General features: G+C 38.9%; 13 protein-coding genes across 13 annotated transcripts; 4 read left to right on the top strand and 9 right to left on the bottom strand. All coding sequences in view use genetic code 12, as the record gives it.

Annotated features, from left to right (window-relative positions):
- Nucleotides 1–323: 323 nt before the first annotated feature.
- Nucleotides 324–1,547, top strand: CPAR2_402470 (uncharacterized protein; the record flags this gene model as incomplete). Its single annotated transcript, XM_036811141.1, has 1 exon — nt 324–1,547. The coding sequence occupies one exon, from the start codon at nt 324–326 to the stop codon at nt 1,545–1,547; it is 1,224 nt and encodes a 407-aa protein (XP_036667608.1).
- A 120-nt stretch (nt 1,548–1,667) lies between these two features.
- CPAR2_402460 (uncharacterized protein) lies at nt 1,668–3,647 on the bottom strand (the record flags this gene model as incomplete). The annotated part of the gene is made up of 1 exon (XM_036811140.1): nt 1,668–3,647. The coding sequence occupies one exon, from the start codon at nt 3,645–3,647 to the stop codon at nt 1,668–1,670; it is 1,980 nt and encodes a 659-aa protein (XP_036667607.1).
- A 687-nt stretch (nt 3,648–4,334) lies between these two features.
- Nucleotides 4,335–4,844, top strand: SPC2 (signal peptidase complex subunit; the record flags this gene model as incomplete). Its single annotated transcript, XM_036811139.1, has 1 exon — nt 4,335–4,844. One exon carries the CDS (start codon nt 4,335–4,337, stop codon nt 4,842–4,844), a length of 510 nt encoding a protein of 169 aa, XP_036667606.1.
- Nucleotides 4,845–4,939: 95 nt separating this feature from the next.
- CPAR2_402440 (uncharacterized protein) lies at nt 4,940–6,102 on the bottom strand (the record flags this gene model as incomplete). The annotated part of the gene is made up of 2 exons (XM_036811138.1): nt 4,940–5,867; nt 5,999–6,102. The coding sequence occupies 2 exons, from the start codon at nt 6,100–6,102 to the stop codon at nt 4,940–4,942; spliced, it is 1,032 nt and encodes a 343-aa protein (XP_036667605.1).
- Nucleotides 6,103–6,305: 203 nt separating this feature from the next.
- CPAR2_402430 (uncharacterized protein) lies at nt 6,306–7,931 on the bottom strand (the record flags this gene model as incomplete). The annotated part of the gene is made up of 1 exon (XM_036811137.1): nt 6,306–7,931. One exon carries the CDS (start codon nt 7,929–7,931, stop codon nt 6,306–6,308), a length of 1,626 nt encoding a protein of 541 aa, XP_036667604.1.
- Nucleotides 7,932–8,094: 163 nt separating this feature from the next.
- Nucleotides 8,095–11,007, bottom strand: MUC1 (Muc1p; the record flags this gene model as incomplete). Its single annotated transcript, XM_036811136.1, has 1 exon — nt 8,095–11,007. One exon carries the CDS (start codon nt 11,005–11,007, stop codon nt 8,095–8,097), a length of 2,913 nt encoding a protein of 970 aa, XP_036667603.1.
- Nucleotides 11,008–11,096: 89 nt separating this feature from the next.
- On the bottom strand, nt 11,097–12,485 carry CPAR2_402410 (nucleoside transmembrane transporter; the record flags this gene model as incomplete). Its single annotated transcript, XM_036811135.1, has 1 exon — nt 11,097–12,485. The coding sequence occupies one exon, from the start codon at nt 12,483–12,485 to the stop codon at nt 11,097–11,099; it is 1,389 nt and encodes a 462-aa protein (XP_036667602.1).
- Nucleotides 12,486–12,790: 305 nt separating this feature from the next.
- On the bottom strand, nt 12,791–14,944 carry TOK1 (Tok1p; the record flags this gene model as incomplete). The annotated part of the gene is made up of 1 exon (XM_036811133.1): nt 12,791–14,944. The coding sequence occupies one exon, from the start codon at nt 14,942–14,944 to the stop codon at nt 12,791–12,793; it is 2,154 nt and encodes a 717-aa protein (XP_036667601.1).
- A 501-nt stretch (nt 14,945–15,445) lies between these two features.
- CPAR2_402390 (mitochondrial 37S ribosomal protein uS17m) lies at nt 15,446–16,192 on the bottom strand (the record flags this gene model as incomplete). Its single annotated transcript, XM_036811132.1, has 1 exon — nt 15,446–16,192. The coding sequence occupies one exon, from the start codon at nt 16,190–16,192 to the stop codon at nt 15,446–15,448; it is 747 nt and encodes a 248-aa protein (XP_036667600.1).
- A 209-nt stretch (nt 16,193–16,401) lies between these two features.
- On the bottom strand, nt 16,402–17,586 carry HIS5 (histidinol-phosphate transaminase; the record flags this gene model as incomplete). Its single annotated transcript, XM_036811131.1, has 1 exon — nt 16,402–17,586. One exon carries the CDS (start codon nt 17,584–17,586, stop codon nt 16,402–16,404), a length of 1,185 nt encoding a protein of 394 aa, XP_036667599.1.
- A 197-nt stretch (nt 17,587–17,783) lies between these two features.
- On the bottom strand, nt 17,784–18,527 carry CPAR2_402370 (uncharacterized protein; the record flags this gene model as incomplete). Its single annotated transcript, XM_036811130.1, has 1 exon — nt 17,784–18,527. One exon carries the CDS (start codon nt 18,525–18,527, stop codon nt 17,784–17,786), a length of 744 nt encoding a protein of 247 aa, XP_036667598.1.
- A 713-nt stretch (nt 18,528–19,240) lies between these two features.
- On the top strand, nt 19,241–19,843 carry SEC72 (Sec63 complex subunit; the record flags this gene model as incomplete). The annotated part of the gene is made up of 1 exon (XM_036811129.1): nt 19,241–19,843. The coding sequence occupies one exon, from the start codon at nt 19,241–19,243 to the stop codon at nt 19,841–19,843; it is 603 nt and encodes a 200-aa protein (XP_036667597.1).
- A 355-nt stretch (nt 19,844–20,198) lies between these two features.
- On the top strand, nt 20,199–23,492 carry CPAR2_402350 (translocase; the record flags this gene model as incomplete). Its single annotated transcript, XM_036811128.1, has 1 exon — nt 20,199–23,492. One exon carries the CDS (start codon nt 20,199–20,201, stop codon nt 23,490–23,492), a length of 3,294 nt encoding a protein of 1,097 aa, XP_036667596.1.
- Nucleotides 23,493–23,607: the final 115 nt, after the last annotated feature.

Below are 23,607 nucleotides of genomic sequence, written 5' to 3'. Positions count from 1 at the left end.
ACAAAACTTAAAACTCAAAACTTTCCATAAAATTAGAAAACAATTCGTATTTAGCCGCCCATGCCACTAAAACAATATACGCACGTTTTCAATATTCTTTGATTTGCACCCGTTACTATATGAAAGCTCACACAAAGATGAAACTAAAATGGAAAGAGAGGGAAAACGTGCACCACAATGGAAAGGGGTATAAATAGAAACACGCATGCCCACATTGAGTAGAATAGAAAGAGAAGGTGACTTTTCACTTTCATGAGCGCATCAGTTCCAGCATACCTTTAACATCAAAGCATACATCTTCGAACAACACACACGAGCGAGCCATGAGACTAATTGCTTCCAAGCTAATATTTCAATGTATCATTACTACCACGTTTTCACTTAATATTCTTCTCACATCAATTGATGACTGGACTTCAAAAGATGTACGATTTCTACAATCACATCTACAACAACATGGTCATAATGTTGTCTTGATTGCTCCTTTATACCAACAGAACATGAATTTGCCGCTTCCTAGTAAATTTACACCTGGTATAAAAGATATTAAAGATGGTGGTGAATATGGACATTTGTTGCCAGTACACCAAAAGTACTATACAAAATTGAGCAATGACAATCAAAAACGAGCAAAGCAAGTAGTGTTTGAGGATGACGTCTTGAAAGAAGAAGTAGCCAAAGAGGAAGCAGATCTCGTGCTCAACAATCAATACGGACAGGATCCAAGTAATCACAATGCATGGTATATTAACTGTGATGCAGTGAATGCCTTGAATATTGCCATGAATTTACTCATTCCAAAGCACTACCCAGAATTTGATATAGATTTGGTCATTATTGGACCCAATGAAGGACTTCACCATCAACAAGTCATCACATCTATGATAAATCAAGTGAATGCCGAGAAAGTTGATGCCATTGCTGTCTCGACTCAAGACTACCATCAAGTTTACTATCAAGACGAAAAGTATTTCAGAACAGCTTTTGGCGATGTTGATTTCCAATTGTCGAATCTGAATGTATATACTAAAAATGTCAAGATGATTGACAGGCACGTGGTTTCATTAGTGAATAAATTTACTCAGCTTGGTTCTAGTAACAATGCTAAACTTGATGGATCTGTTTCCACAATTGGATTACATTTCCAGTTCCCCAGTATGAATTTCCGTCATGCATTTTGTCAAACTAGTCCCACTACAGACTTGGATTACCAGGTGATGATTCTGGATAAGAAATCTCCAAAAATACACGAGTCTGAAGTTGATATTCCTGTAATTGATTTCGAAATGGAACTCAACGGGCAAATTGTTGAAGTCATTGAAGATGTGGAAAGTTCAAGGGATCACGCAAGCTTTAAATTTAAGAACGATGATGTAGACAAGGTTCTCAGCAGAAATAAGAAACAACGTGACGCAACAGGAAATCATCATATTGTTCTTGATGAAACGCTGAAAAGCATTGATTATGTATTGCTGAATTGTAATGTTGCTGTTACCACAATTGGTTTCATTGATTCCAATAAGTTGAAGAAACTACTTTTGAATTGAAGAAAGCTGATTTATACCTTGTACCTTTACTTCCTTTATACCGTTTTACCTAAATACTATTTATAATCTTTTATAGATTAAGCTGTTTTCTTTAATTTCATTGAATAGAATACAGCTTTTTCACGATGACATCAAGATCAACTTTTTCTTCTTCTTCTTCTGCTTGCCTTTGCCAATACCACTACTACTTGTTGCTTCGCTTCTGCCATTATTCTCGTTATTCTCTTCGCGAGCTTTTCGAATCAATTCGTCGGCATCCCAATCATCCCACTCATCTTCAATAGCAACTTCAGGGAAATTGTTAATAACGTTTTGTGACTTTTTGATTTTTGTGCCCCAAACAGTGGTAGTATATGTACCATCTTCCTCATTGACTACAGCATCCTCGTTTTCACCGTCATTGTTGGCATCATTTTCACTTTCAGTTGATAGTGGGTTATCCGACAAAGGTGGCATAACACCTCCATTAACAGATAAACCTGCAAGTCGATTACCAAGATCAAAACTTGAAAATGACCCTCCACCATTTGCTAGATCCTCACTTGTTAATCCGTTCTCTTCCATATAAAACTGTCTCAATCTGAATTCCTCTTCCGACTCAGCACGTCTTCGATTTCTCTCCTCTCTAAGGAACCTCTTGTTTGAATTCTTTGATCGTTTGAGTAAATCATTTTTGTACGCCTCCCAGATTGGTTGTGAAACATACTCATTATGATTCCAATCACATTCAAGGAATCCAATCTGTGAGCCGATGGGCAAATGACTGAGGTACTTGTATTTAGTCATTGATGTCTCCTGAGTCAACTCTTCATAACGAATGTTTTCAATTTTGGCAACGATACTAGTAGGCAAGCTCTCATAGTTGGAATAGGTCGATTTCAAAATCTTCATATCTAATGGCGAAAGTACATATGTACATCCGGCATTGAATCCGGTTTCATAGTAATAGAACGTTTGATGTGATGGAGGTGAAGATGACGCATTATCATGTTGATGACTATGCTTATGCTCCTTGTCTAAAGTGGCAGCCAACTTAGACGTCCAATCAGCCACTTCTTGGTCTATGTGAGACAAAGCTTGCTGAACTAAAGCCAGATCATCACCATACAATTCTTTCTCTTCTTCGTAGTTGGCCACAATTTGAGCCTTTTCTATCTCGTACAACGATGTCATGTAATTAAAATCACCTTTGAAAATTCTCAGGTACGACGCCAACTCTGTCTGATTGATATCAGGGAAATCAGTCACATGGTTCGACACAGCGATTGCTTTCGGCAAAGACAAAATCTTGTGCAGATCTCTCATCATCAAGGTTAAGACAGCCTCCTCACGAACTTTAGGCACTTCGATTTGCTCATAGATATTCTGAAGAATCACCGGCTTCAACTCCTGCTTGCGAATAACGGAAAAACACAAGGGGCATTCGCGATATTTTTCCACAATTGCTGCAGATTCTCGTTTCTTAGCCTTCGGAACTTCTTGCTCCAACAAGGACAAGACACATTTCAAACAAAGAATATGACCACACGAGACTATCATACGAGGGGCAACTATATCATCAGTTAGACAAATTGGGCAGCTAGCTTTTGGAGCAATGATTGATATGATGTTGGCCACATCAACTGGAACATTTGGATCCAACTGTTGAACTTTGTAATCCAGCCTTGAATCAACCACAAATTTAAAATTGACATTAATGTACTTCATACCTGATAATTGTACCTTAATGGGATGATTTTTCTTGTTGCCGCTGGACCTCCGCCTGGCACGATCCCGTTGATGATTCATAGCATATTCTTCGGTATCACGGTACGATTGAAAATCTAACAAATGATTGATGGAGATTTGATTCTTGCGGCTATTTCCATTCACTTTTCGACCTTGGGTCAATTGTGATTCCAATGGAGTTAATTCATTATCGTTTCTGTGGTCATACTTTCTGAATTTGTTACGATTGTTTTGTACTCGTTTGCCGTTAGTCCTCTTGTTGAAGCCGAGTGATTGCTGTTGTTGTTGAGGGGTCGGAGTTCTGGAACCAGATCCAGTAAATTTGTTCTTAGTATCGGTCATTTGATTATCAGATGGAGGTAAGCTTGTCATCAGCGGACAAACTTATGCATGCTGGGTGGGTGAAGTATATAGTCTACCACCGAATCAAGTGTTTGTTTGGAAGCAAAAGTGGATAAAAGTTTGCTTATCACACCTTTTCTCTATATGCAACCGGTATAGCAAAAATGCAGTCGTCAAAGTAGCTAAAAAATTTTCTGTCAACTATGCTGTAGATGTGTGTCTTTCAAACGGATGTGCTCGTATCCCCTATATGTTTTTCTCACAAATGGGAATTGTGTGAGAAAACAAGGAGAATAAACTGGTGTAAAGAAAAGAAGAGCAAAGTAGGGCAAAATGCCGATGGGTAGTTTGTTGTTTGTTGTTGGCTGCTGATGATTGAGAAGAGAGCTACCAGTTAGTACACGTGATACAGTAACACGTGCTTATACACATACTTTTTACAAAGTTCATCATAAAGTGCTTACAATTTACACCAATGTATTATGTACGCTATTACTTACTCATTGGCAATAAACCCGATTGTATGCGTTATACGTACACACTATTTATTCTTTCTTTACCAAAAGTGTGGAACACCAAAGTAGAGAGTTACACGTGTACTATTGTGCTTGTATAGTCAGAGAGAAAAAAAATATGTACCATTACAAGACCCACTACTTCACTTGAATATCTTTTCAGTCAGAGACTGTTCCAACATCACCCGTTTCCGCTTTCAGCATGTCTCAACTAAAGAAAACGAATCTTAATTCAGTCAAAGATTTACAAAAGACGACTGACGAAAACTTGAACTCAGTATTACAACAATTGGGGTATGAGGAATCATTCGCTATAACTGATCTCAAACTAGGACTTGGTTTATCAACAGTTGTTGTTGCTGGTTTATTGTTTCTTGCTGATAAAAAATACAAATTCAAACAAATCTACTCTATAACGGTGGCAGCTTGTGTTATTTACGGATTTCTTAATGTAATTTTATTCTTGATCAATTTGAAATACAAGAATGTCAAATACATTGGTGTGGACTCCAAGGGAAATAAAATAACAATTGCCTCAGATATCAAAAAATACGAACCTAATTACAATGTCACCATTACCTTCAAAGACACGGTTGTCACTGGATCAATACCGTTTAATAAGTTTTTCGATGTTATTGGATACTTTAATAGAGACGAATTCACCACATTACTCAGTGATGAAATATCCAGAGCGGGAAAGAAGAATGAATAAACTCCTTAGCTTTAGTCTATCATATACATATATATATATATATATAGCTAACGAATGTCCTAACTTTCTCAACGTCCATGGTCTTTTTCTATCCCTTAAATAATGTCCTTGACCTTGTCATCAATTTCACTCACCCATCTACAGAAATCTTGTACAAACAACGGAGCAGTTCTTATTCCTGGAAGGAAATTAGCATACATTGGTGCTGCCAAACAGCCCATGTAACCTCTATCAACTTTTTTGGTGATTGTTTGAGCTAATTCAACGTGATCAACAACTGGTGCGATAAACTGCTTTGTAGGTTTTACATCTTTAAACAATTCAGTATTCATTTGTCCAGTTGTCACCAACAACAATCTTATCTTGGGGAACTGTTTCAATTCCTGTTGTAACGATTCATGCAACATGATTTGTGATGCTTTTGTTGCTGAGTAAATTGATAAATTCTTTGGTGCAAATGTCCCTAATATGGAAGATACGGTAACAATTGACAATTTACCATTTCCATTGTAGGACAAGTGATTAGAAAGTACTTTTTGCAAAATATAAACTTGCAGGATGGTGTTGATATTAAACATTGCCTTGACTTTTTCGAAATTCAAATTTACCAAAGAGCGATGGTCTCTGACTCCAGCATTGTTGACAAGAACACTAATGTACTGCCTCTTTTCATTCAAATCATGAATCAATCTATTCAACTTATCCCTGAGTTCACACTCATCTCCTAAATCACAAGCAATATAATGAAGTTTTGTTTCCTCGGCTAATTTCAATGGAACTGGATTTTGATCAAGTACATACACCATGACATCTCGCATCAACAACGACTTCACAATCTCCAAACCTAGTCCACTCGAGCCGCCAGTAATCAAAGCAATATCATTTGGTCCCAAACTTTTCCATTGTGTCTTTGGTGGATAGTTGTAACCTTCAATGAAAAGCAATATGAAACTGACAATCACCAAAATAATGAATATGGCCAAAAGAATATAGGGTAGCGGAGTCCACCAAAGCGAGAAAAAACTATCCATGGTTGTTAGTACATGTGGTTTTCTCCTGGAGTTGTGTGTACGTGTGTACGTGTGTGTGTGTGTGTGTGTGTGTGTGTGTGTGTGTGCTGTCTTTAGCGTTGTTAGTTTAGTGTTATAACATACGATATGAAGAAAAGAATGAATGTGAAAACTTCGATAATGAGAAGAATTATTTCTGCCCAATTACGACCTTCATTTGGTTGATTGTTGAACATTGCAAAACACATAATTTTGAATAACGACTATGATGTGATGTAGCAAGATATGATATAGCAATTAGAGTTGTTTGAGCAGAAAGGAGATGTAAGTGACTTGAAGGAAAAGAACGGGCAATGTAAGCTTTTATTTTTTGCAATCATTACAAGATATATACAAACATACCAAAATACACACATAGACCACATCATCACATTCTAGACCAAACTTCACCCTACTTGCTTTGTTGTTTTTGCGTATCAAAATCATATCCTCGAGCAATACCCAATCTTCCTTCAGTTACCAAAGCACCTTCCTCTTCGACGTCTGATCCATCGTCGTTTGCATAATCACTTCCTAAACCAGTCCATTGCCTATTCTGCAAATGCATTGCTGAAGTGCTGACGGTATTGCGGATGGCGACGCTGTTAGAAAACCTTTCCACCAACCTCTTTTCATTATTAGCTTTGGTCTCTTGTTCGCCCTCGTTTTTTATACTCAAGTGATTGATTTGTCGAAGAGGTCGGGACATACTCACATAGGTACCAGTAACTGGATCAAACTCAGGCTCCTCATCAGAACTGGCCTCATCCTTATCATCACCATCATCCTCCCTGGGCGCATCTTCTTCATCGTGTTTGTAATCTTCAATGACGCTCTTGTAATCAGTGATCCATTTCCCAGTCCATGTCAACTCATCACTTAGACCAAGCAATAGCTCATACGGAGTGACAATGGGTTTGAAAAATTCATTCACTTGATCAATGATGATACCTTGATGATCGCACCCCAACACACACCAAAGATCAATACTTTCGAAATTAGCCAATTTGGCAACGTTTGGTTTGCCGACAACAAATATGTAATGCTTCTTGCCAGCTTTCTTGATTTTGTCCTTTATCGTGTTGATTAATTGCTTTGTATTTGATAATGATAGCGTATTGACAAGAATACCTATAGTACCTGCACTTCGAGCAACATGAACGAATTTGTATCGCCTCATCAAGTTGGGATATGGACCTTGTGAAATGGTACTTGTGTCGGGTTCATATGTTGTGACGGATGCAAAATTTGTCGTTAATTGTAATAATCTTGGAGCTTCGGGAACTGTAACATGAAATAATTCGCATTCTGATATATTCTCCACAGGGAACGTCCGGTTAAATTTGGAAACCTTGTTATCATACGTGGGTAGGTATCCAATTATCTCTGATTTCCAACTTGGTACAATCAAATCAGCAACAATCACATCTTTGTACCCTGACAACTTGTCCTTCAACTGATATAGAATATAGGTGAATGGGGCATTAGCCATCAAGACAACCTTGTCCCCAGTACTGTACCTGTTTTTGAATTGTCTTGCCATCTCATCAACATCAACTTCGGGCTTGCCCAAGACATATTTTGAGTTCAATTTGGCCACTTCGTTTAAACATGCATCTCCAAAGTGAATCACTAAGTCACTGTGCACGTGTTCAGCAGCTATTTCATCAACACAGCAAGCAGAGTACGAGGTGTCAGCAAGGATCCAAAGCTTTTGCTTTGGGTTGGATGCATCGATTTCGAGCTTTTCTTGCAAGTAATGGACGATAGTAGCAGAATCACATATTAGTTCATCGGGAAACTGTAGTGTAATACGTTTATACCTAGGCTCATCGCCATCAATTTCTGACAACTTTTCAGCAAGTATATCTAATGAATAATAATCTCGTATTTTATTAAGTACCTCATTTTGGTCTTGCGGACTTTTCAAATGGAGATGCCTTCGCTCTTTGTGCGTTGATTGAACCTTGTCATATGAGAATGTCGACTCATCTTGATATGTTGAAAGGGCCGGTGCCACAGGTTCTTCTGAGTGCATATGCGGGGAAGGGGGGAGACGTTACAGTGGATTATCAAGCGATGATGACTTAACCTCGTGAGATGATGATTGCAAAAGCAGAAAAAAAGAAAAAATTCCGAAAAGCCCAGATACCATCTATTGAATTATTCAAATGTACCTAAATTTGATTTAAACTACCCTTCTATAAACTACCAGCCCATTCAGCAGGCATTGGTCTATATACATACACTTCACCAGCAGTCAAATTCTTTAAAATATATTCTCCATCCATCACTCTTCTAATATTATTCACATTCTGTTCAACAACCCTCAACTTTGTTCCATCATTTTCAACAACAACACTAGTATGATCAGGAGCTCCGACTGTTTGTGTAGTACCTGTAACTGAATTGAAGAAGGTACACGATTTGAATTGTAAAATATCACCACGCCTAATTTCATCCAATTGCGGCAAACCATTAATAAATTCAACCCCAGCACCTGAATTTTTAATTTGCAAAATTGGATATCCGTGAATATAGTATTGTGATACAAAGGCATGTTTTCCGCATCCCTTTTCGAGAGCAAATTTGGCCAAATCCCAACACTCTCCACTACCAACTTGTTGACCTTTATGGTGCTCACTCCATGATGCTACATATTCTCCAAATCGTTCATGGTTGGCCACAAGATCATGCTTGGGTGGTATAGTTGATATAGGAGAAGGAACAAATCGATGAATGGTTACTGCAACAGATGCAACATCACTCGCATTCCACACAAATTTGTAAGAAACGATGGACATGTCTTTCAAACGAGCGGTAATGATTCTATTCCAGACCTGTGACCCTCCAGATGTAGAGTACAGATAACTCGTTTGGTAATTGAGACCTTTTAAAGATTTGGGAAGATTGAGGCCATTTGTATTTGCATACCATTGTGTTTCCAATTCCAAATCCAAACTTGGCGGTCCTTGCTTCTCCGCCGTAGGGGTGGGCGCGGCAGCTCTTTTATAGTTCCGAGGTTTAGGTGCAGGAGGAGGTGTAGGAGACCTGGCATGGCCAGCAAAAGAGTTCAATACGGCTGCTGTGCTGCCTGAGTGGGGAGCAGATGGCATAGTCACTGGTTTGGGCTTTACTTCTGGCTTTGGTTTCACTTCTGGCTTTGGTTTCACCTCTGGTTTGGGCTTAACATGTGGTGGACTCACTTTCTTTGCCGGTTTAGGCTTGAAAGTTGGTGGTTCTGTCATTATCTCTTCTTGTTCCGAATTCGATTTGGTAACATTCATTTTTCTGAACATGTTTTCTAATTCACTTTGCACCCCTTGGTTGGAGGAATCAGAAGCTTTGAAGCCCAGATTTTCAGCTGACAAACTCTTTGGCTTTTTAACAGGATTTGGTGGTGGTTTCTTCTTGTGTATAGCTTCTTCAGCTTCACCAACGGAGGTAGTGATTGAAGTTGCCGAGCTTGTTCCTTGAGGCGGTCTCTGCGGCATTGGAGGAGCTTCCTCCACTGAACTTGTTACCGAGGTAGTAGACGGCATCTTATGCAGCGGTCTTACGGGCATAGATGGAGCGTCCTCATCCAAATCATTTTCCTCTTGCTCAACACTCTCAATATCGTTCACTCTCAGTGGTGACCCGTGACTCTTCTTTCTATTGTCTTCCAGTTTATGGCGAGGAATTTGAGGTGGTGGTGGGAATGCATTCAAGTCAAATGTTTTCTTGGTGGAAGTATCACTTGCAACACTGTTTGCGCTACTTCGACTAGGTAATGGAGGTGGCTGTAGGCCGGTAGCGCCAGCATCAGAAGAAGCTCGAGAAGGGGTTGGTGGTGCCAATCCTCCTTGATACAGTGATGTACTTCGTTTTGGTGATGGCTTCGAATATGATCCCCTTTTGTGTGAAGACCCTGTTATATCCGGAGATTGTACTTTTCTGGTAGGAGGAGGCGCGAATGAAGTAGGGTCGGGTAACGGTCTTTTTGGTTTTTGCGCTTGTGCCAGGTTGGCGTCTTGTTGGTTAGCTGGGGGAACCAAATCATGGCCGATTGGTTGTTGGGTTTGCGGATTATAACTTGAGACTGGTTGTGATGTAACTGCTATTGCAGAGGCTCGACTAGGCAAGCTGGGTGGTGGCACTTGAGCCTGTTCCGGAGCCACTTGAGTCGCGGATGCTTGCGCTTGCAGTCCAAGAGTCGCAGAAGTTTGTCCGTATTGCTGAATTTGGTTATACTGGTCGTAAGCAGGGGGTGGCGCCTCCCCATACTCTTGCGTTTGTATCACTTGATGTTGTTCCTGAGCTCCCGTCACAGGTTGTTGGTAGGCAGGTTGCGAAGGCAACGCATATGCTTGTTGAGGTTGTTGTTGGGGATTTGAAACACTCTGATTGTTGGCTTGTGCGAATGGTGTTGGCTGTCCCTGCTGTGTAGTCAATGCATTCTGGCTATACGACTGAGCTGCAGGGATAGATTGAGCCGGTCGGGGAGGAGGTGGTGGTTGATTAGCTTGTTGGACAGGCTGAGCTGGTGGTTGCTCTACAGGTTGAGAAGTCTGCGAATACTGTGGTGGACCCTGATATTCAGCCTGCTGAGTAGGTTGCTGATACTGCTGAGTAGGTTGCTGATACTGCTGAGTAGGTTGCTGATACTGCTGAGTAGGTTGCTGATACTGCTGAGTAGGTTGCTGATACTGCTGAGGTTGCTGATACTGCTGAGGTTGCTGATACTGCTGAGGTTGCTGATACTGCTGAGGTTGCTGAGCACCCGATTGTGAAGTTGTTTGAGCGCTTTGTGGAGTGGTATATTTCCTCTCGGATGGACTATAAGCACCAACGTTTCTCCTTGGTGGCGGCTGATACGATTGAAGTGTTTCCTTGCTCGGTAATGGTTTGAAGGTATACGGCTCATGAACACTTTCAGTGTTGTTGGTGGTGGATGTTGATGATTTTGTTGACTTTCCATCACCATCACTAGCTGGCTCAACGTATTCTTTTCCTTGTCTTTTAGCTTCATTCTTTTTATAAGTTTTGTACCCTGCTTTCCCCAAGGCTTTGGATCCTCGTCCAATCCCCTTAACGGTGGCAAGTCCAACTGCTTTGAATTCACTACTCGACATTCTGTGTGGCTGGTTGCGTCAGCAAAAGAAATGATGATTTACAGCCTCGTTGTATATTTTTTTCGGTGTACGTAATTGACTTTGTTCTCTTATCCCACCATCAATACAATCAAATAACTAAAAACGCTACCAACAGCTAAACCAACACTTAGGAACACAGTAGTAAATCCACCAGCAGCTTCTTTCTCATCGTCTGAGTCACATAGTTTACCAACGATCATAAACGCAGAAGTACATAGTTGTCCATTGGAAATCCCAAATAATGTTTGTAATAAAATGTACCAGAAATCAGATTTGATGAAAGGTTGAGATATTCCTGGGTGAATGTTGCAAGTCATGAAAAGTGGGATAAATGCCAATCTCGCTAGCGAGTATATAAACATTGTCCTTGGTGTAGTTATCAACATGTGCAATTTAGGATACCCGCACATTAATCTTCCCATTAAATCGCCCAAGTTCCACATTAAGTACACAAATGGAATATAAATCTGTTTGCTGAATAGCCTGTATTCCAGATTCGTATTTGTGGACTCGACAACAGAGGCAAAGACAGGAAACACTAAAGTGATACCAAATGTGAAAAATATGGTCATCACAACAAGGTTCAATTTGCTCCATAATTGTGAAAATGGGATAAACAGCTTTTGTGAGGGTACATCTTCAACCACGTCAATGTCTGGTTCCTGTTGCAATGCTGTTCCTTCTCCCATTTCCATCAAATCGTTCAATTTTTGATAAGCCGATTGAGGTTTATGATGTTCAATCAAGTACAACAATCCAATTGAAATTACGCAAATTAAGCTGGCAGTAATGTAGTAAACAAATACACCGAAGTCCTTGTCAACTTTCTCTTCCTTGGATGATTTCTCTCCCACCAACAAGATGGATACGATCAATGCACAAGACGGTAAAACACCCGCCACGGCTTGCCCCACCATTACAGCATTAGCGTATATTTCTCCCATTACATTGACAATTGCCATAGTACCATTTTGGGCCAAGCACGTAGCAGTAGCTGACGTCAACACCATAACCATAATCAATATAAAAAATAATGTATCATTCATATCGAGAAATAATTGAACAACACATGTTATCGCCATAAACGTAAAGATAACTATAGTCATGTTGAAACCGACATGCACTCTCCTTTTGTAGTCAGCACCAGTTTGTTTCTGAGAAAGATAATAGTTGTATAAAGTTGATGTGATGGTTGACACAGACATCATCGTCGAGCTGTAAACTTTTGACAATTTTGGCGATCCAATGAATCGGAGTCCATAGTATGCTGATGCCGAAAGAAAGCAGTTCCATGGCCATAAAATGGCGATTCCAATAACGACAAATGTAAAGTACTTTAATTGCGATAACTTTAATTTAAACACCCCATCAATTTTCAAAACTACTGGCTCGTGGTGCTCTGTCTGTTCTATAGGGGCATGAATATCATCATCACTATCAGATCGTCTGTAGTTCATTGCGAAGTTGATTGGCTAGACGGTAATGCTCTAATGCATCTACTGGTGCGTTGCAAGATACGAGATTTACTTATCATCAAAACATGTCATCAAGACGCGGTTAAAAAAAAAAAAGAAAATTCGAAAACGAGTGATAACAGTAAACTGCACCACAAAAGTGAAGCCAGAGTAGTAGCTTTAAAAAAGCAAATTATAGTCACAAGATCTCAAGATTCTCAACATTAAACAGCAGTATACACCTCGAGAAGAAAAAAAAAAAAACAAACTGGAACTGAAGTCCACGCAGTTTCATGCATTCCACTCTTTTACTTTTCAAACTGCACTTTCCTGTCAGATGCGGCAGGTGGTTCAATCTCTACTCCTTCATCCTGATTGTTCATCATTTTTAAATCATCAATTTCCTCGTCAATCAATCGAGCAACGGTTTCTTCAATTTTATTGTACACTTTCAATACCATGAAATTGGGCTCTTTTAACGGTAGTCGAAGTGGACTGTAATCACCCAACCAAAACCCATCGTATTTACTCGTTTCCTCAACTTCTTTCGGCGTTTCATCGAGTTCTAAAATTTCGAAAAATTCGTGCCATTGCTTGAGAGAGTATTTCTTCATGGGATTGGTCACACAGTCTGAAATCAAAGGTTTAAGTTTCTCCAAATATTTCAAAACTTCCAAATGTCTTCGTGCTCGATTGGAGATCTTGCGTTGTACTTTACGCAATTTAAATGATTGAGTTGTTTCTTGAGTTTTCATCAGAGCATTAGCCGCACCAGTAGTGGATTCACTGCCGTCTAAATCCAGAATTTCATGTTCTATCTCATCTTCGACTTTCCAACTGTTGGCCTCAGCATCATCACCATACTCACGTAGTGTCAAATCAAGATCATTTCGCAACTCCTCGGCCAATATTGTCGAGTTGACAGTGACGTCATCACCGCATTCTTCTTTGATTTCTCTCTTGATTGCCTTCTTTTCCTCGTATGCGTTATCAGGCAGAAACATCCATTTACTAAACCATTCACTCAATTGATTTGAAGTGTCATATAACTCATCTCCAACATTGGACACCAAGATCGTCATCAATGGTACTGCGGATATTGCCCATGAAATAAAGAAAACGCGTCCAAGACTTGTCTTGGGAGCATAATCACCATACCCAATGGTCAATAAACAAAGGAAACAAAAATAAATTGAGTGGAAATAGGACCATCCTTCTATAAAGTGGAAAATCATGCCACCAAGTAGCCAAAACCCAAGAAACACCAACACGGTCATTAATAATCCAATATTGGTCCGTACGGTTTTAACTTGATTACGAATGCGTCTTATTTTATGGAATGCCTCCTCTGGAGTAATTGCTTTATTCATAGTCATGAGTTTGTCAACGTATCTTCTTCGTTGAATTTCAGTATCGTTCCAGAATACCGCTGGAGCAGCGGATGAGAGAATAACCGATCGTAAAGTGGCAACAATCAAACCCATGATGAGTACACCAACCAAAGAAAAGATAAGCACCACCACTTTTGCACCCGATGTTTTGGGGATTATATCTCCCAATCCAATAGTCAAAATAGATACCGTGCAATAATATAATGCTGACCCATAAGAAATCTCTTTAATCAAATGGGTCAAGGCAACAGCACCTGCAACACTCCAAGCACTAAACATGATGGTGTAAACCATTAAGGTTCTTTGCTTCTGGTCCAAGTTAAAAGTAGGAGGGTACTTATTTAACCTGTACCCAGCGAAATTGATCAATAAAATCAGCATACATAAGAAATAGTAAGCGGCAGTGAAGCAAGCAAAATAAAATCCTTCAGAACGTTGAATATTGATGAAATCATCCAATGCTTGATAATTGGTAATCAAAATCCCGGCAACAAGAAACATACATGCACAAAACCATGAAAAAATAGAAATACATTGAGTTATCAAATACTTGACAGATCGGGAGAAATTCATCAATAAGGAAATGTTTCCAACCAATCCCAAAGCTAATGATAATGCATTCAACACAACTACTTTGTGTGGGTCGGGGTGGTAATACCCTGTCTTGACATCAACTCGCCAGTGTTCAATTAAAGCGATAATAGAAATCATATTGGACAAAGGACCAAGACAGGCGGCAATAAGGGGGAAATATGACGAAATCAAAAACCACATTACGAAATGAGGCTCTCCAGGTCGCACGTACAAATTAAGTATTGATTCTAAAGGTATATCTAATGAATGCTTTATTGCAATTGGTGTCACTTTCCTTCTGGGTTCAGCGAAGCTGTCTTCATTCGGTCGTGGTGTTTGATACCGGTTAATCAATATAGGCGATAGTATATCTTGATAACGTTGAATACTTTCAATGGCACGTTTGTCATTTAAAGGTTGTGGTCGTAGTGATGAGGATGCTCTTTTGAATGCATCCTTGAAGCTGGATGTACTACTGGACTTTGACCCGTCAAACATGGATAGCGGAAGAAAGTGTGTATGATTAAGCTATATCTGAGTAACAGTGTCTAATTGTAACATACTCTTAAGTGTTGCCTGTTGCTTGTGTGTACGTATTGTGTGTTTGTGTGGTGGTACTCAATGACGTTGTGGTAAGGTTTACTTTGAGATTTGAAAGGAGTCCCTGACCAAGTTTAGTAAATCCACGACAGCCCTAATAGTGTAGACGACAAGTTCGACACGGTATAAAAGAGACTTGGACGTGTAATCAAGTGTTTGCTTTTGAAAGATGTGTTTTAGTTGGTGTTTTTTTTTTTGGTAGGACGTATATACGAGAGATGCCATGATTAACTCCGGTTATATCCATAAAGCAAAAAGAGAAACAAACTTGTGACAAAAACCCAGTTCACGACGGCCACGGAACGTTAATAGAGCTTCAAAGAGCTACACCTTACACCTTACCCAATAAAGCACCACCTGATCTATTCAATAGCTTTAAACTATGTACAAAAACACCCATTATATTGCAAATGGCAATTCATTTTTCTCATGCATAAAGTACTTTCTCAACACATTCTTTTGAACACTCCTTTGTATCTCATCAATTGGTCTATTTTGAAATTTATCACTCAAAATCTTCACTTTCAACTCGGAATACTTTGAATCATTCATAACTTTGTCCAAAATATCATTCATATGATACACTCTCTTTTCAATTTCAGAAGTATATACAGGCTCATTCAACTCTAGATCAATTATGGGGTCCGTTGATGGCCATGATTTGATATTATATTTAGCCTTTATGGAATTGACTTCATTGATTAGGTTTTGATAATTGGCTTCAGTTTCTTCATCGCCACTGGTGATTTGATAACTTAACTGATCCAACCTTTTAAGATCCTCAAGTTGAGTAACTATACTCTTGAATTTTTCTTTATTTTCGATAAACTTTTTGGCTTCTAATTCATCTTCTTGTTTGATTCTTTGTTTGGCTAGATCCTCATATTGAGCAAATTGTTGACCCTTATTGATTTTGATTTCAGCAATGGCAAATGCTTTACGTTTGGATATTTTAGGGATGGCTTCAATACGAACAACATCACCTTCTTTACTAATGTTTCCTTCGTCATGAACTAAAAAATCTTTTCTTCGAATCACCTCCTTGTCTATTCTTCTATCGTACACTTTCCCCTGCACCCTGACTTTTACGGTCTTGTTCATTCGGCCTTGGGATACGACTAGCCCCACAAAGTTCTGTCTAGCCATAGTATGGAAATCGTACTGTTTTGTGGTGGTGGTTTTTGTATTGATGATATTTTAATGACAAGTTTTAACAAAGTGAAAAATTTATTTTTTGGTGCTGTTGCACACGACTTGAAGAAGCACAATCCAATACATTTTGCAATCATATGTGAATACACAATACACATAGTAAATGTTTAGTATACTTCAGTATTCTATATACCCACCTTCTATTAACTATTTATTTCATTCAACACCTTCTCAAATTTCAAGAGTAGCTCCTTATTTTCTTCTTCAGTTCCTATAGAAATTCGAAGAGCTCCTTTACAATTCAATTCAGTACCACGAAATCTCACCACTACGGCATTATCAATAGCCAAAGTATTGTACAATTTCAACGCCACTTCGTTCGACGGTTCACCATCCTTGTTCAATATCTCCAACAATATGAAATTAGCATCAAGACCGCCAATGTTTCTTCCAACATGTTTCAAATCAAGCAAACTCTTCAACAATCGTTGTCTTTGCCTGATGATACTGTCAACATACTTGTGCATAACGGCCAACCCAGTAGGAGATGTAGCTTTTAATGCAATATCTGAAGTAAGCGAAGAAATATTGTACGGGTACTTTATCGAGTTCAAAATCTTTGACAATTCAGTGTTGCAAAATGTAATTCCCAATCTAATACCAGCTAATCCAAATGATTTGCTCAATGTTTGCAACACAACCAAATTGGGGAATTGATTGACTAAAGTAGATACAGACTCACTGAATTTACCATTCGATGCAGTGAAATCAATATACGCTTCATCAACCACCACCAATCCGTTCCATGACTCAATGGTCCTTTTCAACAACCCGACAATCTCATCAACATTGATAAGTTTCCCCGTTGGATTGCCTGGTGACGTCAAGTAGATGAGTTTGATATTTGCATCAGACTCCAATTTGGCAACTATTCCTTCAACATCAATTTGAAAATCAGGAATAGTCAATGGTACTTTGACAGTTTCAACATCATTCACAATAGCACAAATAGCGTACATGCCATAAGTAGGAGGACATGTTAATAATTTCTCTTTGCCAGGAGCACAACAGCACCTCAACAACATATCAATACTTTCGTCAGACCCTACACCAAGACAAAGATTTTGTGGAGTTAATTGTGATGTGCTGTGTTTATTTGGTGATGCATTTCGAAAATCAACAATCTGTTGTTTCAATTCCAATTGATGTGGGTCGGGGTATCTATTAAGCTCTAATGACTCTTCGGCAGTAGTTATTTCTGAAAGTGCAGGACCGTGGGTATTTTCATTTGCATCCAACAAAATACCTGTTTTGAAGTCATCTCTAGCACAGCGATAAGGTTCTAATGTGAGAATATTTGGGCGTACCACATCCTTAAGATCAAACATGTCGAAGTGGTCTCTACTCAGTAAAATAGTGGGCTAGATTGGAATGTAATAAAATCGGACAAGTGAAAGCGGCTAATTCAGTATGAGTCAAATCTGATAATTTTCACTGTTTTCATTTTTTGAGGAAAGAAATTAGAGTGCAATTGGTAGCATTTTGGAGTCATAACCATTAGTGTCTCCTATAAATTACATCTACCTTAAATTACTATAGTTTCATCCGTTATTTGTGAATTGTCATAGGAAACTGGCCTTCTTACAGCTGTGGTAAAAAAGCTGTCGTTGTAGAAAATATCGAAACCAAAATTCTGTGGCTCGTGATTCGTGGTGGATATCTCTTGATTTTTTACATAAGCTTGGTCTTTGAAAGAGTCAATGGTCTTCATAGGTTCATCGACAGGCGGGGAGAAGATATCAATAAGTTTTGCCTCGGTAGCTTTATCAACTGGATCTCTCAAATGGATTTGCTTCTCATTGGTGGTGTAAAACATGGATGTATGATGATGATGTCTTGAAAAACATCTTTTCCAGGATGAAGCTGACGGATCATTGTTAGCAGAAGCAACATTGATTCCCGTTATGGTGTTGTACTTTCTTGTTTTGAGATTGGTGGATTTAGATATTTTTGATTGAAACTTGTGGAGGAACTTTGTAAACCTTGAAAATTTCGATGGTAATGTATGATTCTCAGGTTTATTTTCAACAGTTTTCTGCAAGGGGTAGAATGAAGAAGGCCCGGGTTCATTAATTCGTGCTTTGACATTATTCAAACGGCTGTCCTTGGTTTCTTGACACTTTTTGATATCAGCATAACTTTGTAAACTCTCAAGTGAATTAATTGAAAATGTTGTCTCATTGATTTCAGACTTTGTTGAGCCAAAAACTGGATAGGAGTAGAACCTGTTGTTATTCCTTTCAATAGCATGTGAAGATGGTGAGTTCATTATTGTTGAATTATGGGTGGCTTTCCCCTAGGTAATAACAGAAGAAAGCAAATAGGGTTGGAAGTAGAGGGAAACTAAAAATGATTGCAAAAAAAAAGGGAAAACTTGGAACAGTTTTTGATATGAATTAAAAAGCACCATTACTACTGATGATCGCTGCACCTACAATTCTATGACAACCCATTCATTGGGTGACACTGACGCCTAAAGGTTATTACATCCATCTGGTTTATTATATTATGCAGATCGTAATCCTGTTCTGGTATTTCTCAAAATGCAAAGACCCAAACGTCTAGTTGTTTTATTGATAAGAATCAATAAAGCTTTTAAAGTCCTTTTCGGCGTAATTAAAATCCGTAATGCTGCTAATATTGTGTTATAGAACGCCCTGTTAGATCGATTCAGAAGATTTCGGGGACCACTGATATTTTTATTTCACCGAGTATTTCTTCTCAACACAGGAAAGCAACAGTACAGTAGATCAAATTACCATAAAAGCAATCACACTGCTTTTTCTCTACTGTTCAGGTACTCAATAGTAGCATATAGTGTAGAATGATTCGTTTTTTGCAACTAGTGATTATGTGAATTTATAGGTGGGTCGTGTACAAAAGGTGAGAAATTGAAACGGTTTTTTTCTTTTTTCAATCAACAGACAAGGTGTTCATAGATCAAGCACTTAATCATACACTTAACATAGTTCATTAATAGCAATGGAGGGTGTTTCATATGACTCCAAGAGTAAGAAACTAGCACTCGACCCCGAAGTAGCTTCCACGATACCTGCATTGAAGTTGGAGATAGATCAACTTAATGTTATAACGCAAGAACTAATAAATCAGGGTAGTGATGTGCCACCAGTTCCCACTCCGGAGAATTTCAATAAGGACTTATCCAAGATGGTCAAGAAATTGTATGATGGTGGTGTTCAGGCATTTAAGATGGGTAAATTTGAAGATAGTGTACGTCAATTTTCAATTGGTATCGAAATGATTCAAAGAAGACCTAAATTAGAAAGCTTTGCTGGTACAATACAAGAGTTATCAAAATTTCTCATGAGTAGATGCGATGCTTATTTGAAAACTAAGCAGTACTTACAAGCTTACAACGATGTTGATTTACTTTTGAATATGCAAATGAATGCTCCTGACAATTTCTTGAGAAGAGGAGTTGCTAATTTCTTTTTGGGTAATTATGAACTAGCTAGAGCTGACTATCAACGAGGATTGGCATTTGATGAGAATCATCCTAGGTTGCAGCACGAGTTGACTATTTGTTTGGATAAAATATTGGAGGAGAATGGTGATTACTTGTAAAAGCGTGTATGGCTTGCTTGAAGAAATAGAAATTACGGATAATAGATGAGAGGTTCTGGTGAGCAATGTAAGAAACCTTGTAGGGTGGTGTTGAATACCCTCTGTTCATATTTTTAGACAATGAATTGGTCTATCGTTCCTTACATAACGCGTTGATTGATGAAAAACAAAACAAAAATGCAAAAAGAGGCATCCGATTAAAGGGCAGTTCAAAAGATTACGCTACTCCATCATTTCGATCGCAGATACATAAGTATATACATCCAACATTTATTTGCAATCAGTATACTGATTCAACCACTAGGGGAATCAGATACAAGTTTTATGCCATCTACAGCTGCTCAAGGTTTATAAAATGGAGTATTTATCAACCAATCCAGCAAAAAGACAGAGACTTGATTCGCTCAAGTCTACTAGTTATACACACCCCAAGTTGGAGTTATCGAACGGATCCGGCTCAAATTTGTTGCTACAGAATGGTCACGACAGTACTGCAAATAACGATGCCCACAAACTCGAATTTATAGAGATATCATCAGACGATGATGAAGAGTTATTTGTTGTTTCTGAAAAAGATTCCTCCATCAAACCTAATCAAAATTTTAAGCTGAAGGATAATATAAACTTTGATGGCGACGACAGTGATGATGAAATCATTATTCTATCGGAGAAGAGAGTGGCGAGTGATACTCCTCAACCTAGAAATGGAGCTGTGGCGACCCACGACAATCGCGATCATAGTATCAAAATGGATCCGGGTGTTAAACCAGGTGGACCGGAACCCATAATACAACACAATAACCAAGGTAATGCTGCCAACAACTCTTTCCACAACAATCAACAATCAACCACTACTAATCCACATCGCCAACTTCAACCGGTGTCAAGCAACTCCGACAATCATCAACAGGTTCCTTCGCTTTTTCAGTCACCTATGGGTGCATTCAGTTCACAACAACATACTCAAATGACCCCGGCCAACATCCACAACAATCAACCCCCTACTTCAATTCCCCCATATACTGGATATATGAGAATGCCTGGCTCATTCAATCAACCAGCACCCGTACCACATGTAACTGATGATCTAGTACAAGTCACTCGCGACGACTTGAAACAAAGAGAAACTGAGAAATTAAAAGAGTTTGGTAAATTGGAACAAATCAAAAGGACAATAACAGGGCAAATCCAACGTCATCAACAAGAATTTGAAGTGTCGAATCTGAGAATGTTGAATATGAAGTCACAGTTAAGTCAAGCCAGTAGAATGGGGAATCACAGTCTCGTGGAACGAGTGAGATTGGCGATGACGAAGATCCAACGGGCAATGAACACTGCGCGTAATAATATAAACGCCTTTCAACGTTCCCTCGAACCTGTTGAGGGAAGTTTGCAAACGGTAAGACAAAGTTTGGCGGAAATCACCAACAAATTGCGAACTGCGAGTCATCAAGTAAATGCCGCTTTTAACCCTTACGAAGCCGAGATTTTCAGAGATTCGCGAACTCAGGGAACTGTTTCGGGTGGACCCGATGTTGATGTTCAAACTTTACTTGACAACATTGTGTCTGAAGAAAAATTGGAAGAAGGGTTGGAGCCCACGCCTCCAGAAATGACAATCAAGCTAATGAAGCATCAAAGTATGGGATTGGCATGGTTAAAGCGTATGGAAGAGTCCAAAACTAAAGGTGGCATTTTAGCTGACGATATGGGGTTGGGAAAAACGGTGCAAGCCTTGGCTCTCATACTCGCAAACAAGTCACCGAATGCTGATAGGAAAACGACGTTGATTGTAGCTCCAGTTTCATTACTTCGACAATGGGCCGCTGAAGCCGAGTCCAAAATACAACCTTCGTGCAGTTTAAAAGTGGGGATTTATCATGGGGAAAATCGGAAAATGATGTCTACATTCTTGGCATTAAAGAAATACGACGTTGTCTTGGTATCGTATGGACTCATTGCTTCTGAATGGAAGAAGCATTATGGTAAAGAGCTTTTGGAGCATACTGACGAAGGCAGAGGATTTTTACCAAAACACGGCACTGGTGGAACTAGTTATGATTCACCATTTTTCTCTTCAAATGCATTATTTCATCGTGTCATTTTGGATGAGGCACAAAATATAAAGAACAAATTTGCAATTGCATCAAAAGCAGTCATGTATTTGAAAGCGGAGTATAGACTTTGCTTGACTGGTACCCCAATGCAAAACAAGATTGAAGAATTGTACCCCATTATTCGTTTTTTGAAACTTCGGCCATATTATATTGAAGACAAGTTTAGAGCACTTGTGATTCCATTGAAATCTAAATCTGATGAATTTGATGATGTTGACCGATCGCACTCAATGAGGAAATTGCGAGCCATGTTGAGTTCAGTATTGCTTAGAAGGACAAAGACTTCCAAGATTGATGGAGAGCCGATATTGAACTTGCCTGAAAAACATGTCGTTTCCGATTATGTTGAATTGGAAGGTGATGAGATGAAGTATTACAAGGGTGTTGAGTTGGGTATTCAACAAGAAGCAGAGGAAATGTTCAAGCTGAAAGATAACGGGTGCGTGTTTACTCTTTTATTGAGGTTGCGACAAGCTTGTTGTCATCAATACCTTGTTGAAATTGGGCATATCAAAGCGGATCACAAGGAACAACTCGAAGAAGTTAACTTGAAACTTGATTGGAGAAAACAATTACGAAACATACAATCTTTGAATGAAGATACAATTGCCCGAATCAAAGAAATTGCGGCATCTTCATCGAGTAGCGAATTTACATGTTCGTTTTGTTATGATGTGGAAGAGTTAAACAACTTTGCGGTATTGGGAGATTGTGGACATTTGGTTTGTTTAGCTTGTCTCGATACATTTTTTGATGAACGTGCTGTTGAAGCTAGTGAGTCAATGGGTCGTGTTGCTACATGTATCGATTGTAATGCCACCGTGAAGCATACCAATACTTTTGAATACACCATGTTTGAAAGACTACACATTGGGCATGAAAGTTTACCCAATATTGAAGAGTTTTACAGAGGTCGTCAAAAAAATCATAATTTGTCAAATGTTGCAATAATTCGGGAATTAACCACTAGAGACCAAGGGTTTGAACCATCTGCCAAGATTGAAAAGGCAATTGAGCTAATAAGAGAGATTCGGGAATCGACTCCGGGGCAAAAAATCATTATTTTTTCGCAATTTGTAACATTGTTTGATTTAATGAAGTTGGTTTTAGATTATCAAAAAATTCCATTTTTACGATACGATGGATCAATGTCAATTGAGAATAAAAACACCGTCATCAAGCAATTTTATCAAAATCAAGCTGATGTCTTGCTCATTTCATTACGTTCCGGAAACGTTGGGTTAACTTTAACTTGTGCCAATCATGTCATATTAATGGATCCATTTTGGAATCCATTTGTTGAAGATCAAGCTATGGATCGAGCTCATCGTATTGGACAAGAACGTGAAGTGCATGTGCATCGGATCCTTGTGGCCAATACGGTTGAGAGTCGTATTATTGAATTGCAGGAAGAAAAGAGGCGATTGATTGGCGATGCATTGAATGAATCTGAATTGAAGTCGATTTCGAGGTTGGGAAGAAGAGAACTCGGATTCTTGTTTGGTTTGAATGGGTTGACTGAGAGAGGGTGAGTTAAAAGAGAATGAGAAAGAGCAGAAGGGTGAAGTTGGTTTTGTTTTTGTCTTTTTTTTTTTTTTGGTTCTTGGTTTTTGATGTTTATTTTTTATAGATTTCTATATATATTTT

Source organism: Candida parapsilosis, contig 006372 (genome assembly GCF_000182765.1).
Source record: "Candida parapsilosis strain CDC317 annotated contig 006372".
Classification (NCBI taxonomy): Eukaryota; Fungi; Ascomycota; class Pichiomycetes; order Serinales; family Debaryomycetaceae; genus Lodderomyces; species Lodderomyces parapsilosis.
The sequence above is the reverse complement of the archived record's forward strand: the minus strand, read 5'-3'. Positions and strand labels throughout refer to the sequence as shown.